General features: G+C 41.7%; 1 protein-coding gene across 1 annotated transcript in view; it reads left to right on the top strand.

The window, feature by feature from the left end:
- Window positions 1–17,018, top strand: part of TKT (transketolase) — a 34,953-nt gene that overhangs the window by 13,109 nt on the left and 4,826 nt on the right. Inside the window, exons 3-9 of the mRNA XM_081185245.1 lie at window positions 392–505; window positions 1,901–1,998; window positions 6,984–7,175; window positions 8,653–8,771; window positions 12,036–12,229; window positions 13,599–13,763; window positions 15,169–15,325. Coding sequence (XP_081041371.1) covers window positions 392–505; window positions 1,901–1,998; window positions 6,984–7,175; window positions 8,653–8,771; window positions 12,036–12,229; window positions 13,599–13,763; window positions 15,169–15,325 — 1,039 coding nt within the window. The remainder of the gene's footprint in view (window positions 1–391; window positions 506–1,900; window positions 1,999–6,983; window positions 7,176–8,652; window positions 8,772–12,035; window positions 12,230–13,598; window positions 13,764–15,168; window positions 15,326–17,018) is intronic.

The following is a 17,018-nucleotide window of genomic DNA, read 5'->3' on the forward strand; positions in this document are numbered from 1 at the left end:
CCATGCTGTTTCCTATTCTAGAACAGCCATCCCCATTTTCTGTTGAGCCCCTTTCCCCGTTCTACTAGTTCACTGTCCCTTTTTGCCTCATTTAAACTCTCTGATTTGAATAAGACCCTTCAGCAGGGACCATGTCACTAGTATGATATCTAATGGTTTTTCTCCTCAATAGTTATTTTTTAAAAAAAACAATAACACAAGAGCTTTGCTGCATCAAGCAAAAATCCCATCTACTCTAGCATCTTGTTCTTGCAGTAGAGAACCAAATGCCTGCAAGCAGAATATGAGGGCAACATGTTGACATGAGCATTTCCATATCCTTGCATGCTATTTTGCCTCTCTTCTTAAGATGGTCTGCAATTGTTGATTTTGTTTCTTCCCCTTCGTCTAGGGTCATGCAGCCCCAATCCTGTATGCTGCCTGGGCTGAAGCAGGCTTCCTCCATGAATCAGAGTTATTAAACCTGAGGAAAATTGATTCCATTTTGGAAGGCCACCCTGTGCCAGTGAGTATTTTGGGAAAACGCAGGGAGATTGCCTTAGGAATCAAAAGTTTGTGTACCTTTTACACTACTGTCAACATCTGGTTCGTAGTGATAGTTTAGCAATGGTTTAGGTAACAGAAATAAACCCCTGGGTTGACAACAAATGAAGTATAGTTAAAGGTGTCCCCCCGCCCTGAGAAAGCAACCAAAGAAGATTACTTTTACATTTTAGAAGGGCACTCAATGCCTTTACTTTTATGCACGTCAGTATTAGCTATGGTATTAAAACAGGCTCCTACCAACCTAGCAGTTCGAAAGCACGAAGTGCAAGTAGATAAATAGGTACCTCTCTGGCGGGAAGCTAAACGGCGTTTCCGTGTGCTGCTCTGGTTCACCAGAAGTGGCTTAGTCATGCTGGCCACATGACCTGGAAGCTGTACGCTGGCTCCCTTCAGGGGTCCCTTTAAAACAGGCTACTTTTTATGATGCTCCAACACATCTCTCATACCTCTGAGAATGGATGGATGCTTCATCACAAATCCCCTCCACACACTGACACTGCCTACCCTAGATGCAGAAGCTCACCTAATGAGCAGCTGTTTTTGGAATGTACGGTAGATCAAGATAATTAGTTCAGCATGCTTTCTTCGTTTGTTAGAATCTGTTTAACATGACCATTGCAACAGCTGCCAGCTAAGAGCAGAAAACGGGGCTTTAAATATTTGGGGCAGGTGCAGCTTTTGCATCTCAGACCTTCAGAGATGTGCCGTATGGGTTATGACTGCAGAGTAATACTTAACTCCTGACACACCTGTATTGCATTAATTTACTCACGTAGGGTTGCATCCGGTGCTGCTGATCTGCTCACACAACATACTACCTCTTGCACATGGGAGTGTCTGCTTCCTCTTCCCTGCAGTTCCTTGTGCACTCTTAAAATCTGATCCAGAGCAGATTTTTGGGTCACACAGAAGACGTAGGGGTAGTAGTCTTGTTGCATGAGTGGAACGCCAGTTGTATTGGATGCAGCCCATAGGCTCTTCTCGTGACTTCCTGAAGTGCTCAGAGGGAGTGCTTGATCTGGCAGCTAAGGCTGACTAAGGGCCAGATTTCAAGGGCAGGGTGGGGTTGGGTTTGGTACAGTCCTTAGATAATATAGATGGCTAAAAAGATGAGTATTGATGGTGAAAAGGTGAGTTTAACAAATTAGTCTTCAGAGAGTTAGGCTGGTATCTTTCCCTGCTGCACTAGATATACCTGTGGGAACTTTGGGTCAGGGTTGAACATGCAGCCTGTTCTGTGAATTCTTACTTGGAAGTAACCCCAAACTGGGCTCACTGCTGGTGTGCCTAGGATTGAAAGCTTAGGGTTTATGAAGTAGATATTCTTTTGATTACATGCTATTCTTCTTTTTAGAAACAAGCATTCACTGATGTCGCTACTGGATCACTCGGTCAAGGCTTGGGTGCTGCATGCGGTATGGCCTACACCGGGAAGTACTTTGACAAAGCCAGGTATCTTGAAAATATTTCACCCTCTTTGCTTGCATGGAGGTATATGGATGGATAAGGAAATGAAGCAAAACTGCCCATGATGCTGTTACACAATCAAGTTTCCAATCTCAAGTTTGAGGATGCAGACCCTGCTAAATTAACAAGATTCATCTGTTGTTAAATTGGGCACAGAGCAAAGAAATGCCAAATCTGGTCCACAACCTTTTGAATTGCAATTATAGCTTGTTCGGTGCCCATGAAAGAGCGAGAATCTTCATACCTCTGCAGAAATAATGCTAGTGACAATGGAATAGAAAGGTGACTTTATATGAAAGCAGTATTTAGCTTGAGCGAAAGCGAATTTTGTTCAAAGATTGTGATGGCAACACAGCGTTGTCCAACAAAGGTGTTAGAGGATATTATGCAGAAGAACCCTGTTGTGCAACTCGTAGTGAGTTCAAGGGCAATAGTCCTGTTAGAACTGGTATGAAAATCTTCATGTGGTGTTAAAGAAAAGTAGATATCCAAAGGCATTTGTCTGTGTGTGTTGGGGAAGTTGATGTATTTTATGTGACAGTATTAGAGCATGAAAATCTGGGTTGCTGAGTAAATGCAATTTTACATTGCACACTTCACTTGCTTGAAAGCATTTCTGTGTACACTGATGTGCTGATCTTAATGCAGCCTGGCAGGTGGTATTCATAGAAAGACTTTATCTCTGCCTACGGTTGGTGCTCACTGGCTCTTTGCACGTCATGCTGGGGAATAGCCAGGGTTTTGTAAAATCGTAACTTAGCTAGGTGACTAATAAAGTTTGCAGATACGTGCCCTAACACAAACGATATTTACTGTAGATGATAGCATGAACTGCTCTCATCAGTATTTATCCATTTTTATTCCTGCCTTGCTGTATTATTGCCAGCTTGCTATATACACACACCCCTCCTCACCTCTCACACAAATACATTTAATTTGCACACTGATGTTTTGGCAAATAGACAAATCAGCCCAGAAATTATACAGTCATCTGTAAAGTATTTGAGGAAGTAGGAAATGCAGAAAAGCTAAACTGGGGGGGGGGGGGGAGAGAGAGAAACCCTGTCACTTGGAGTTGAGTTTGATTCACAAAATCTTAAGGCTGAGAGAGGAATGTTAAGTCCATCTAGGATTGTCAACTTTGTTCCATCAGCCTCCTGGGCCTTTTAACAGCTGCATATTAGGTTTAAATGCTGCTGCCGGTGCATTCCCCATCATGAGATACTGGGATGGGTAGCAAATCACCCATTAAATGTCTGCCAGGAAAAAAAATGGCATCAAATTGCACAATGCAGCAGTTACTTGACAGTGGCTCCTTGCTGTCCCTACCAGGATGCATCACAATCCATATTGGCCTTTGCTCATTTGAAAAAAATCATAAAGTAGAACTGTCACCTGATTAAAGAAATGCTAGTTACTTGATCATATGGTTTTTAGTTGACTATAACTATGTAAATTTGTATCAGAATAAACAACAATGCCAGCATACTCTTGAATGCCTGCACATGCTGCAGTAGGCGCCATCTTACCAGAGACTTTTCATCCTCTGTAAGAGAGAGGGGACAGGGGATGCCTCTTCAAAGACAACACCTGCCATCTGCAGCTTTTTCTAAGAACGTTTTTAAAATCAGTTCTTTTGCTTTGCTTTTTAAAACTCACAGACCTTGTAAATAAGCCCATAGAAGTTACTAGCCTGCAGAACTGTTTACAAGCTTGCTGGTGGCTAACAAAGGATGGATGGAGAGCTCTGTTCCTTTTGCAACAAGCTGTGGCATTGTGTGCTGGAAGTAAATGGGAAAGGGTTTCCATCCTCCGGCATCTCCCTTAGTCTCTCTGCTGGTTGCTCAGCAGGGACAAACTCGTCTATCCCTCTGTTAACACCACTCATTTGCCTGCTTAGAATTGCATCATGCACTCAACCTGCATGCAGTTCCTAATCACGTGTGGCTACCAGGCTAGTGCTTAAATGCAAGGCTGAGTCTTGGGCACCTTTTTAATAAATCAAAAGGTTTCTAATCTATATTAATATAATCAGCCGTACCAAGAAGGAACATTGCTGTGCAAGACTGTCGCTCCCAGTGCTTTTACTTGTGGCAGATGCTAATGACACGAAAGAACTGGGGGTAAACCCAGTATAATGGAAGTGGGGCTGAACCTTTTATTTAACTGCAGTAGGCCACAACTGAGGGCCAAATTAAACATGACTCTAAATGCATTTGGAAGTTGCATTTGTATGTTTGGTTGGTTGTTTTTTTTACAGCTAATAGTGATATGTGGGTGGGAAATTCTATCCTCCGCTAAATATGCCTCATGCTGTCACTTCAACCCAGAAAGGGAGTTTCCATTGGTGGTGGTTGGAGCTATGAACTATAAAACAAGCAAACAAAACTTCAAGCATTTTAGTGTCCCAACTTGTTTTCCCTTGAGGTGTAGCAGTTCTTACAGGTTAAGCATTTAGACTCAAATATACATACTGAATAATGTGCAAATCCTTGCCTTTGGCTAAATAGATTATAAGCAGCACTTGTTAAGTAGTAGCTGAGCTTTCCCAAGGATTTTGCTGAGTCACAGTGATGGTGTGTTTAGCAGGCACGCATTCATTCCAGCTTTACAGTAAGAGTTATTGTTGAAGCACCTTTTTCCCCTCAAGGTTACATTCTCGTTCTACAATAATTGGCACTAATGACTCACAGCTTCCCTCTGGTTACTCATTTTGATTACCTTTAGGTGAGGCTTTGACTTAGGCGGAAAAACCAAAAGTAGAGAATAATGTGTGTTTCAGATTATTCTTGCTGCTCATTATGAGCTCCTTAAATACTTTCTAGGGCACACGGGCACACATTATTAGGCCTCTTAACAACCGCAGCAGCCTACAGGAACAAATGAAGTTAGTTCAGTGAACTACACTAGGAGGGCTTGAATTTTGGTCTTAAAAACCTGCATTACGGAGCTGAATAATACTTGTCTGCAGCCCTGTTTCTCATGGTGTATGACTATGCAAAAAAGCTGTCCTCTCAGGGCACATTTATGTTAGAATCCTAAAACCAATATTAATCTGTGCTTAAGGTTCCAGTAATGTCAGACATAGCTTCTAAATGACTGTAATTTTGCATGGGTGCTGACAGAATCTTGCTGCATCAGAGCAAAGACCTATCTAGTCCAGCCAGTTAGATGCCCGATGGCAGCCCACAAGCAGAATATGAAGACATTTCCCACTATTGTTTCCAGCAACCGTATTTCAGTGGCGTCCTGTCTAAATCTGGAGGTAGCATATAGCCATCATTATTAGTGGCAGCTAATAGCCTTTTATATTCTATGAATTTGTCTAATCTGCTTTTAAAGCCATCTAGGCTAGTGGCTGCTACCATATCCTGCAGCAGCTCATTCCATAGGCTCATTCCATAAAGGGAGGAGAGGGCTTTTTAATAAGAACAATACTTCCCACAATTCTTGGGGAGGGGGGGAAACCATGACACTGAAGGCAGGCTTATGTCTCTAGTGCAAGCCTGATTGTAGAACAGGACCTCGGAGAGCATCCACAAGCCTTGTGTGACCTGTCAAACCAAATCCCCAAATGCAGGCATAAATCTTGTGTCCATACCCCTGCGGATGGCAGCCATAAGAAATAGGGCATAGCTAGCGTAAAGCTTTTATCTGCACATGTGTAAGTTTTCTGTGATTACTTTGACACAGCCCTAAAAAATTGTATTTTCTTCCTCCTGTCTTCAAAACTGACTCATTATTTTAAATTAGATTTTAAAATTATGTTTTGGTGACTATTTTCTGGAACACATTTGCTGGATTGCTGGTGGAAACAGAAAGCTGGACTAGATGAGCCTTTGTCTGATTCACCTTTAGGCTCATAAAATTTATTTTATGTTGCATCCAGTACTATAAATCACTTAAGCTTTTCCAGTATAAATGAGTCACAAACCAACACAAACAAGACATTTGGATCGACCCATCTAATGAGGATTGTATACTTTCTCTCTGATTAAAGGAATAAATCAAAATACACTGGCTGCCAGAACAGAAATAACCCAAGACATCTTAATGCCTTTAGTATCACACACCCAGAGAGCATGCTTTGGAAACATTATAGCAACCTTTCTCAAACTTGGGTCCCTGGATGTTGTTGGACTACAACTCCCATCATTCCTAGCTACCAGGACCAGTGGTCAGGGACGATGGAAGTTGTGGTCCAATAACATCTGGGGACCCAAGTTTGAGAAGGCCGTGTAATAGTATGCGAAGCGCACTCATTCTAGTTGTAGCAAAGTCAGCGGTGGGAAACTTAAGGCCTTTCAGATGCTGCTGAACTAGAAACTTCTGTCCAGCATGGCCATTGTTCACAGATAGTTGGCATTGTAGTCCAAGGGCATACGGGCAGCCACAAGTTTCCTGCCCCCGTCCTAATGGTGAAACCGAATGTAACGGCAGCAGGTCTGTGTTGAAATCCAGTTCTTCCCCAGCCACACAGGAAGCTGGGGATGGTGACAGGGTCTGAATTTAAGAATAAAAGGAAGTGATATACCGGACTTTCACGTGGCTGTCACTTGAAGTTTTTTTGATGCCAAAAGTCTGTCAGGCTAGGAAGCATGTGGCTGGCATGATGGGCTGTGCCCCTGACTGCCTTTTGCTCCTAAGATCCAAACCTATTTTCTCCAGATACACAAATGTACTGCTGTAACACCTAACTAGGTTATATAATAATGATGCAACAAAAAATGGTAGAAAGAAAGGAAAGTACTCAAAAGCAAAATTCCTCAGAGGGCTGAAGCATGTTATAGGCTTTGAAGAAGAGCCAACAAAATCTATGTAGGAAGAGTGTCATTAAAGGCAAAATGTTTCATTGGGGCTACTGTTGTATTGTCCATACTGCGTAGGCTTATCTGAAAAAGTGTTTTTCCTCCTTTGTCAACTTATGATACTGAATATTTACTCCCTGCTTTTTGTTATTCAATACGCAGCTACCGTGTTTATTGTGTCCTCGGTGATGGAGAATTGTCTGAAGGTTCAGTTTGGGAGGCAATGGCCTTTGCTGGGTTCTACAAGCTGGATAATTTGGTTGCTATTCTTGACATTAACCGACTTGGACAAAGTGACCCTGCGCCTCTGCAGCATCATGTTGAAATCTACCAAAAACGTTGTGAAGCCTTTGGGTATGTATGTATGTATGTATGTATGTATGTATGTATGTATGTATGTATTTGAGAAATATATGATGTCTTCAACCTTGGTTGCTCTGTGCTCTTTTCAATTTGTGGATTGAGTTCGGAGGATCATTAAATGCAGAATCAAAATCTCTAGGGGCAGCAGTCTTCCCACAGGGCTCTCCTGCTGAAGGAAGAGGCCATTTCCCCCCAATTCCTCCCCTAAAATTCCTGTGCTCTCTGAAAAGCTGCTCCAGAGTGTCAGGGTACAAAGCACATGGGGCTACATGGAGAAGGCAGATTTGGTGAAAATCACCTTGTCTTCTTCATGCACTGGGAGCCTCCACTGAATCTCAATCCCTTCCACAAACAGAGATGTCTGCATCCAACTTGGAGCCATGATAGTCAATATAAAGGGATCGTAAACACAGAAAAGTAAAGGCCAATACAGGTCGTTAAATTTTGTCTGGGAGTCAGTCCGTTCTTTCATTTGAAGAGCACAAAATGGCAAGGAAGTGCTTTTTTTATTTGTTTAGCCGTTGACAGTCATGCTTTCAAAGCGTTTATTTCTGGCTCTGTTGAAATTTGTCCTATTTGAGGAAACTGGCTATTTCCTCACTCCTTAAAACATGCTTAAAGGCCCCATTGAACTATTTGAGCCTTTAGGTCACATAGGTGTTGTCTCTATTTCAGAAAGGATTTATTGTTATAGATTCTTGTGTCCTTAGCAAGTATTCTAGACCTTGCTTTAGTTTATAGTTATTTTAATAAAGTGGTTAAACAGGTTGAAGGTAGCTTATAGCCTTTGAGCCCACAAAGAGAATGCGATAGTAAGTGGAAAAAATAAAAACTTATTATTCAGAGAGATAATTCTTGGTTTTTGCAAAGGTCCTTTATGCTTATGAATACTTGGAAGATATTTATCTTTTAGTCCATGATACATTCTTGCCAAATATTCTTAGCTACTGGTTCTTTTATTATTCATTTATAAAGGTTAGGCTGAATATGCTAGGACTAAAATTTGCTACTGTTCAGCATGCCATTAGTCAGAGACAAAGACGAATAAGCTAAGGCAACAAGCCCAAGTGCAACATTTTCTGATTCTGACATGTCGCTGGGATCCAGAGAACTGTGTGCTCATTCCTAAGCATCCAGGAGAGCTTGGTCTTAATTTCTTTCAAACTACTGAGGAGTTTGATACTGAAGATGCATTATAAAGCGAACTGTGATACAGCTTGGGCTTGGCTGTTCAAAAAACAAAGCAAAACATCTTATTGGGCGTGCCAAGCCCTTTGGTGCACTTAAGCTATTCCTTGGATCTTAGCTGCATCTTGCAACAAAAAATGCCATCGTGTAGCTTATTAATAATATATAACTATATGTACCAGTTCAGTGCTTGCTTTTGCTTATTCGGCACGGAGCTCTTATAAAAAGCTTTGCCTCTGCAAATCCTTTTAAAAGCTAATCTGTTTGTTTGCATTCCTAGCTGGCATGCTATCGTCGTCGATGGGCACAGTGTGGAGGAACTGTGCAAAGCCTTTGGCCAGGCCAAACATCAGCCAACTGCAATTATTGCCAAGACTTATAAAGGCAAAGGAATAACAGGTGATGCCAGGCGGCAGACTTTTCAGCTGAGCAGCAGCTACCGCTATGATTTGCTTGTTAATAGTATTTCTAGCCACTTTTTAAATTAAGGATAAGGATGATGATAAGGAATTACATAGTGCTTTCATAACACTTATATTGTCATGTAATCCTTACAGCAACCCTGCATTAACATTAACGCTGTTTTGCTGAAAGGGGTCTGAGATCGAAAGAGTGGTTTGCCTATGGCCACCTAGTAAGTTCAAGGCAGGTGTGAGATTCAAAAGCAGGGGTTTCCTGAGTACAAGTTCAGTCTTTTCACCACTATGCTACACCAACTTTCACATTTATTTCATTATATATATATATATATATATATATATATATATATATATATATATATATATGAGAAATAAATACACCAACTATCACATTTATTTCTCTCTCATACACACACACACACACACATATGAATGAGAGAGAAATAAATGTGATAGTTGGTATAGCATAGTGGTGAAAAGACTGAGCTGCAAGTCAATATATATACTGCTTGATTTCAGAAAACCTCAGATTATATGACAGTGTCATTAATGATCTCATTAGAAAATGTTTACACCACATCACTAAGTGTGAAAGGCTTGATTTCCCCCAGTAAGACTTCAGTATGAACCAGTTCTTTGAAATCAGTTCCTCACTCAAGCTGAAATGCCTGCTAAACATTTCTGCATTTGCAGGTGACTAAAATGGCAAGATGGCTGACACCTTATTACAGGGTGGCATGTCGCCTTCCAGACATTGCAGGAGTACAGCTCCCTCTATCATTGAGCGTTGGTCAGTGGCGTAGCTAACTGCTTGAGCGCCCGTGGCGACGCAAATGCCCTGCACTCAGGGACGCTGCAAGCTGCTGCTGCGCGGAAGCTCCACAGAATCCGCAATCCCCACATTGCCGTTTCGGGCAGCGCGGAGTCTGCAGGTGTCCAAGCCACCACGTCACTCCCCAGGAGAGATGTGTGGCTCGGGCATGCTGCAGGTCAGGCCCCGCGATCACCCCCCTCAGTGATGAAACCTGGGGTGGCCCGCATTCACCGCACCCCCTTCCTACATCACCGGCGTTGGTCCTGTTGGCTGGGGTTGAAGGACACCATGTTGTCTATGCTGCCTATAAGGTGACACAGTATGTGCCATAGTGGGAAACACTAGATCTGAACTCTAAGCCTTTTCTTTTCACACCAAGCTTTAGCCGTAAATTATTCTGCATATCAATATAACCCTTTGCTATATCTGATGTTATTTAGCCAGATTTATATACACCACGAAATCAAAAGCAAATCAAAACACTAAACAAACCTGATTAGCATACGTCAGGACTTGAATAATAGTCTTCCACACAAATTACATAAAATGTGATCAATCTGGGTTATTAAGCAGAAATATTTTTAAAAGCCCTGTTCTTAAGGGAGCATAATCATTGATTATTGTGAAGGAATAGCTTTTCGTGCAATAAACATGCTACAAAAGTGTCAAGCATGGTGCTGAGATGTGAAGCTAAATAAAATAGAAGTTTAGGCTCAATTCAAGGGGGATGAGAGAAGAAGAGTGGGCTAGCATAAAGGAGAATGCCTGTATATGTACTTCCATATTCCTGAGAATGGTTATGGTCCAAAAATTAAGCCATCAGGAAAAGTGGAATGTGCAGTATTCAAACCATAAATCAATGTATTACTTCAAGAGAATCACATGGACATTTTTAAAAAAATTCAGTAGTTGTTAAATATGAATGAAATGCTCACTCATATCATATATTTATATCAAATGAAGTTTGAGTTAGCCTTCAAAATATATCTTGTGCTTTTCCTCCTGCTTCACGTTAAGTAATCTGCCACTTTTTGGTAAATAGTAGGTAGGAATCGTTTTCTGTTTGGCTCTTCAGTATGAATTTTGAGCTGTCACAAGTGGCAGGACACATCAACTGTTTCATTAGCCGTGCAGCAGAGATCTTTGTGCTCCTCCTGCCTGCTTGGCAGTCTGTGCCCATTAAAAATTAAATAAAGCCCAGGCACATCTGCTGAATTTGGAAACGTGCAAGGATGTGAATTCCTTTCTGCTCTGGTAGAGAACCAGCTGAAATCACAATGAATAATGAATCTCTTTGCGCTAGGCAACTGGGGGTTTGTGCCACTATGCATTTATCATGTATTCCCCCCTTCTCCCCATTATGTTACATTTTTAATCTTGTGCATCCATCAGCTGGCTTAAGCCATTTCAAAAATAGCTAAATAAACTTAGGATATTTGTCATTTTTCAGGAACAAATGCTGCCATTCTGTGAGACTTCTGTATGGCGAAAAGAATCCAGTATTTAGCTCCTGTTACTGTGAGAGCTCAGTCTGTCTGATGCTCTTTCCCGAAGCAAAGAGACGTTTCGTGCTTGCACAGAGTGCCTGCTTATTCAGGTCCTTAATTACAGAATACCTAGCATGTCATTATTGCAGTCAAGGTTATTGATTTGCTGGCTTGATTTTATTCATTTACTTGAACACATAGTGCAACCTGCTCCAAGGGTTTAGCTAGCAGTATTGCAGAAGCAAAATTGTGATGATACGTGTTGCAGAGGCTCATGATCTAAAGAGGACTAAGAGAGGCCAAAAAGGGATAATAGCAATATGCATTTATGTTGTAATTGAACTGATGCAGATGTGTGTGTGTTATATTGTCATTCTAGTGGGCCCAAGCACCAAAGGAGATTACTCTAGAAAGGAGGTGACGAGAAGATGAAGGGAGGAATTGCTAGGACTATATTTTTATTAATTGATTGCTAGGTCCTTGGAGAAGCTCAGGAATCTCCTTCCCAATTTTAAACTCAAAGGAGTTCTGTGAAGTAGGTCAGGCTGAATGATAGTGACATTGGATTGGGGGGGGGTAAGTGGGGATTTTAACCCAAGTATTTCCAGTCTTAGTATGACACTCTCATGACTGGCTCAGCATCAGCATCTTTGAATAATTGAACTGGGAGTATAATGGGGAGGGAGAAGGAATTTGACTGTAGGAGCATCAGGGAAGAGTATGTCAGGAGACTTTCTGCAGGATCAAAGGAATACAGTAACAGGAATGAGGCAGGCTAAGGCATTGCTAGCTTAAACCTCATAGGAAGATGTTTGCATTTGCAAATAACCTTATTAGCTTACTTGGGCCTAACTCAGAAGAAGCTGCTGATTTTGGCACTTTGAGAAAGTGTATTGTATTTAACTTATTTCCTTTTTTTAATTATGTGTATGGTAATCCACAGGTGTTGAGGATAAGGAAAACTGGCATGGCAAACCTCTTCCCAGAAACATGGCTGAACAAGTCATTTCAGAGATTGATGATAGAATCCAGAACAAGAAAAAGCTTTCTCCAGCCCTTCCGCAGGAAGATGCACCAGTTGTCAGTATCAGAAATGTCAAGATGCCTTCACCACCAAATTATAAGTTGGGAGAGAAGGTATGATGGTGTTTCTCTGTTCTCCTCAAGCAATTCTAGCTTAGGTTTATATTTGTGATTGGAAAGGTGCTTTTGCTCACTATTCTGGGAACTGCGTTTTTTATGGAGTTGATTAATAAGAATAAACAACTTTCAGTCCAGAATTCTGTAAAATATTCCAGATGACATTCAGCTGCCTACTCAGTGGAGTTCCAATTGTAATTAATTCATCATAGTAGCAAAATGCCCATTCAAAATGTCACACCTTTTGGGAGAAGAGTAAATGCTATTTCAAACTATTGAAGATGAGCCAAACTTGATCTTGTACATGTGAGTCTCAAAGCAAATGTTTTACTTCATGCCTGTTTAAGGCCATAATTCTAGTGAGTCACTTCTAAGGTAACTGCTAAGAATGGGACTTGTGGAGCCATCACACATGAGATGCCTTGCACATTCAGGATGGCTGCAAGTGAAGGCTGCATGTCCCTACTTCAGACTGGAAGGGATACATCCTGATCAAATTTGGTTGCCATTTTTAGACCCAGGTAGACTTCTTGTTTCTTTAAAAATGAACCAGGTAGAGAGTTTGTCTGTCCCTCATGTCTAATAGTGGCAAAGTCACAATACTGGTCAGTTGTCTCCTTCACCTGCTGTGATGCAGAGCAAGTTATAGCTGTCAGGCAGCTGAACTAATGCAGCAAATGGGAGAAGAAAAGGAAGACTTACCAGTCTCTCTCCTTGTCGTCAGATTTGAAGAGCATGGAAATCTTACCTGAGCCTGCAGACAAAAACCTTATGGAAACTCTTAGATGCCAAAGTAAACAGAGACAGAAGGAGAAACTCATGCAAGCGTGGTTTGGGGTTTCCACTTCTCTAGGGAAGTGCTGGTTGTGTTCCCATGGCTAGCTTTTAGTCAAGTAAAGGACAACACTGCACTTGGTGTGACTCTATGAGGACAACCTGGCTTCTCTCAGCACAGTTTCCCCTGAGGCCTTTTCCTAGGTCTTTCTGCTTCAGCTGTGATGTGTTTGATGACTAGAGGTATAAAGACCCTTGTACTACTAGCACAACACCAGAAAGCTTGAGGTTAACCAGGATTGCAAGGACATATTATAGATGCTTCAGTTAGCTATGATAATCTCTATGCTTAGGATCAGAATGGTAAACATTTAAAATGTTGGCCGTAAGTATGAGGTACTGATGTGACATACTATAACATACAGGGGAGCATTAGAGATTCTTTGAAACTCTTCAATGTAATATTGGTCATGCAGAGTTTTGTCTTTGACTCATTTTCGAAGGTTTTTATTTATGTGGTTTGCAATTGCAGCATAACAGAATAATTGAACATAATGAAAACGGGGCATCTATGTCCTTTCCCTCTCCACAGTTTGCTACTCGCAAAGCTTATGGCTTGGCCCTTGCCAAACTGGGCCATGCCTGTGACCGTGTGGTTGCTTTGGATGGGGATACCAAAAATTCCACTTTCTCTGAGCTCTTCAAAAAAGAGCACCCCAGCCGTTTCATTGAATGCTACATCGCTGAACAAAACATGGTAAGGTGCTTTGTTTGGGTGTTTCTTTGTTTGTTTCTTCCTTCAAACTAAGCAGGGTTTTTTTGGATAAATTCTCACTCTCATAATTAAACCATTGCCATTACCCTACCTTTATAAATAAGGTTTCGTATTCAACTAAGTCTTCCTTGAAGCAGACCCTTTGAAATCAATAGACTCAAGTTAGTGCTGTCCGTTGATTTTGGTGACTCTCCTCTGAAGATGACTTGGTTAGATACAATGTCCTAAAGAGCTTTGAGCAGTGGTTCCCAACCTTTGGGGGGGCATGCCCCACCTAAACATCTCTAAAATCCTGACCCTCCCCAGTGACATATAATTCTTATTACAGTGGTACCTCAGGTTAAGAACTTAATTCGTTCCGGAGGTCCGTTCTTAACCTGAAACTGTTCTTAACCTGAGGTATCACTTTAGCTAATAGGGCCTTCCGTTGCTGCCGCACGATTTCTGTTCTCATCCTGAAGCAAAGTTCTTAACCTGAGGTACTATTTCTGGGTTAGCAGAGTCTGTAACCTGAAGCATCTGTAACCTGAGGTACCACTATACTGTATTCAAAAAGGGAACTCCTATTCATGTGGAGGAAGCTAAAAGGCCATTAACTTGGTCTAACTCATTCTCAAATTGCCCCCCTTAAAAATGAAATTGCTGCCCTGTGGGGCGTGTGCCCCACGTTGGGAACCACGGGCTTAGGGTTTCTAGGTGCACTGCAACATGCAACGGCCAGGTTGATTCAAGGGCACATTTCATAGTGCATCAGCCCCATAGTTCTCCTCCTCTTTCAGCCCCATAGTTAACCTTCTCTTTGCCTCCCACCTCTTTCAGAGCATCTCCTGCCCTGTTTCTCCTTTCCCTCAGGCCTTGGACAGCTTGCTGCTGCTCTCCCTATATCCAGCCTACCATTGTCAGAGAGCTTCTGCTTCAGAGCTCTGCATATCAGGCTGTTGTAACCAGAGCCATTACTTCTAATTTCTTGAGGAGCTTAAGCACATTTCGTGCACCACAAACATGTGCACGAGAGCAGGTTGCACTGCTATGATCATTCATAGCACATGTAACTCTTATTTCCTTTCCCACTCCTCTATGCACTCCAGCTCTATTAGTCAATTAGTGACGTAGCAATGGGACCAAGAGCATGGAAACCAAGTTCATTCATCCATTAAACTTACCAGCTGATCTTGAGTCACTCCCATCTTTCTCTACCTTGTTGTAAGGATGACATAGGGAGACGGGAAGAGCTTTGTATACTGTCCTGAACTTCTCCTCGGAGGAAGAATATAAATATATAAAACGTATATAGTTTATATAGGCATAAAACATTTAGCTAACTCAGCATGTAGCACTCACATTTTGCTGGAACTGGTTAATCTGCTCTCCCCCCCCCCAATTACAGGTGAGCGTTGGCGTTGGTTGTGCAACCCGGGACAGAAACATTGTGTTTGCCAGCACCTTTGCCACATTTTACACCAGGGCATATGATCAGATCCGCATGGCAGCAATTTCCGAGAGCAACATCAACCTCTGTGGATCTCACTGCGGGGTATCCATTGGTAAGCGTCTTCAAATTTATTCAGCAAATTGCCTTAGTCTCCCAGATGCAGGCACACAGACAGCTCATAAAACTAAGGGGCATGGTTAAAGTTGTAACTCCGTATGAGTTTGAAACAAATATTCAAATCTAAACTTTGCTTTACTCATGAAGTGGAAGTAATTTCAAAATTCTGTAGGAATCTCTCCCCCTACCTTATCATAGTCTACAAATTTTATTCTCTGCCTTTTATTTGATATCACTTGTTGCATCATAGAGGAAATGAGGCTTGTAAAACTGATGGTCTGCTAAGTCCTTTGACCAAAGTGTACTTTTCAAACCTCACATAGTTGATCTGCCTACAATAGACATTCCATGTATACATTAGAGACAAATAAAGTGAGTTTTGGATGCATCAGAGATTGTTCCAACATGTGCTAGAAAATGCTGTGTATTCTCATTTAGTTCCAAATGACCATTACACTTTACCATTGTGTCAACGTGCAGGACGCTCTGGCTATACCCAACAAAATTAAAACAGCAAAGCAAGCTTTTCCCCCAAGCTTTTATTCTATTATTGCTATATGGATAATGACCTTGTTTGTACATAATACTAAACCAGACTATGACTTAGCAAGAATAAGCAAGCATGTGGGTGCCCAGCATGAAAACTGCATGCACTTTGTCATTCCCCTGGTTCTGCTGCACTGCCATGAGCCAAATACATGCTTTAATTTAGCATTTTGTGTAAACTTATGCTTGTGGTTAGTCTCGCTCCCAAAAAACCAGAATTTATACCAAGCAAAAACCTTGGTTATTTGGGGGAGACAAGCCTCAAGTCTGTGTTCAAACGTAACCCTAAGCCAAACCCTGGTTTAGCTACAAGCAGTGCAATAGCATGACCAGAGATAAGCAAAGTAGCCATAATTTTCTCTCTGGGTACCTGCATGCTTGCTCATTTGCCTTAGGGGTGTGTGCAAATTGGGTTATTATGAACAGTGTTTTGTCTGATAGATATGAGTATTAAACACCTTTGCCACCAGCTGCCAAATCTTTGGGAGCAATATTGTTCCTTCATAGCTCATTGACAAAGTGTACGGTTCAGTAATGATACCATACTAAAAGCTGATTAGAACTGCAAGTGGCTTATCACAAATTTCTTCTTAAATCTGAGCTTTGGAAAGCACAGTGGAAGTTTCCTTATTGGCTTAAGAGTTGCTCATGCTGCACTCAGAGTTTGCACTGGAAATGTAAGCAGTGAAGCCTGAACAGCTTGGCAGTGGTTCAGGAATTTTCAGCTTGGGCTTTGCTATACTTGTCTCTCAGTGCTGTCGCATGGTCAGGTTGCTCGCTTTAGCCATTAATTAGCCTCAGATTCTTTCAAACACCACTTGCCACTTGTGCTTCTCTTCAAAGAATTTCCAGTTGCTTCTTCAACTGTACAGTGAAGCCCTCTTTTAAGTACAGGTGCCAGTGTATTTCAGTGCACACATTCTATTACTGTTTGTAGGGTGGGACATGTGCTTTTGTTTTTTGCACATGCCAAGATCTTATTTCAGTAGATCTCTCACGGCCATCAGGATAAAAGCTTCGCCTGCTTCTGAAGCATGTGTTTGTATGTAGGAGGCTGCAGGTTCAATCCTTGCCCTTATCAGGAATGGGATCTTAAGTTCCAATGATGAGAGAAACCTTTACCCCCTCAAGTTTATTAAAAT

The sequence above is a fragment of the Podarcis bocagei genome, assembly GCF_964188305.1.
Source record: "Podarcis bocagei genome assembly, chromosome: 2".
Classification (NCBI taxonomy): Eukaryota; Metazoa; Chordata; class Lepidosauria; order Squamata; family Lacertidae; genus Podarcis; species Podarcis bocagei.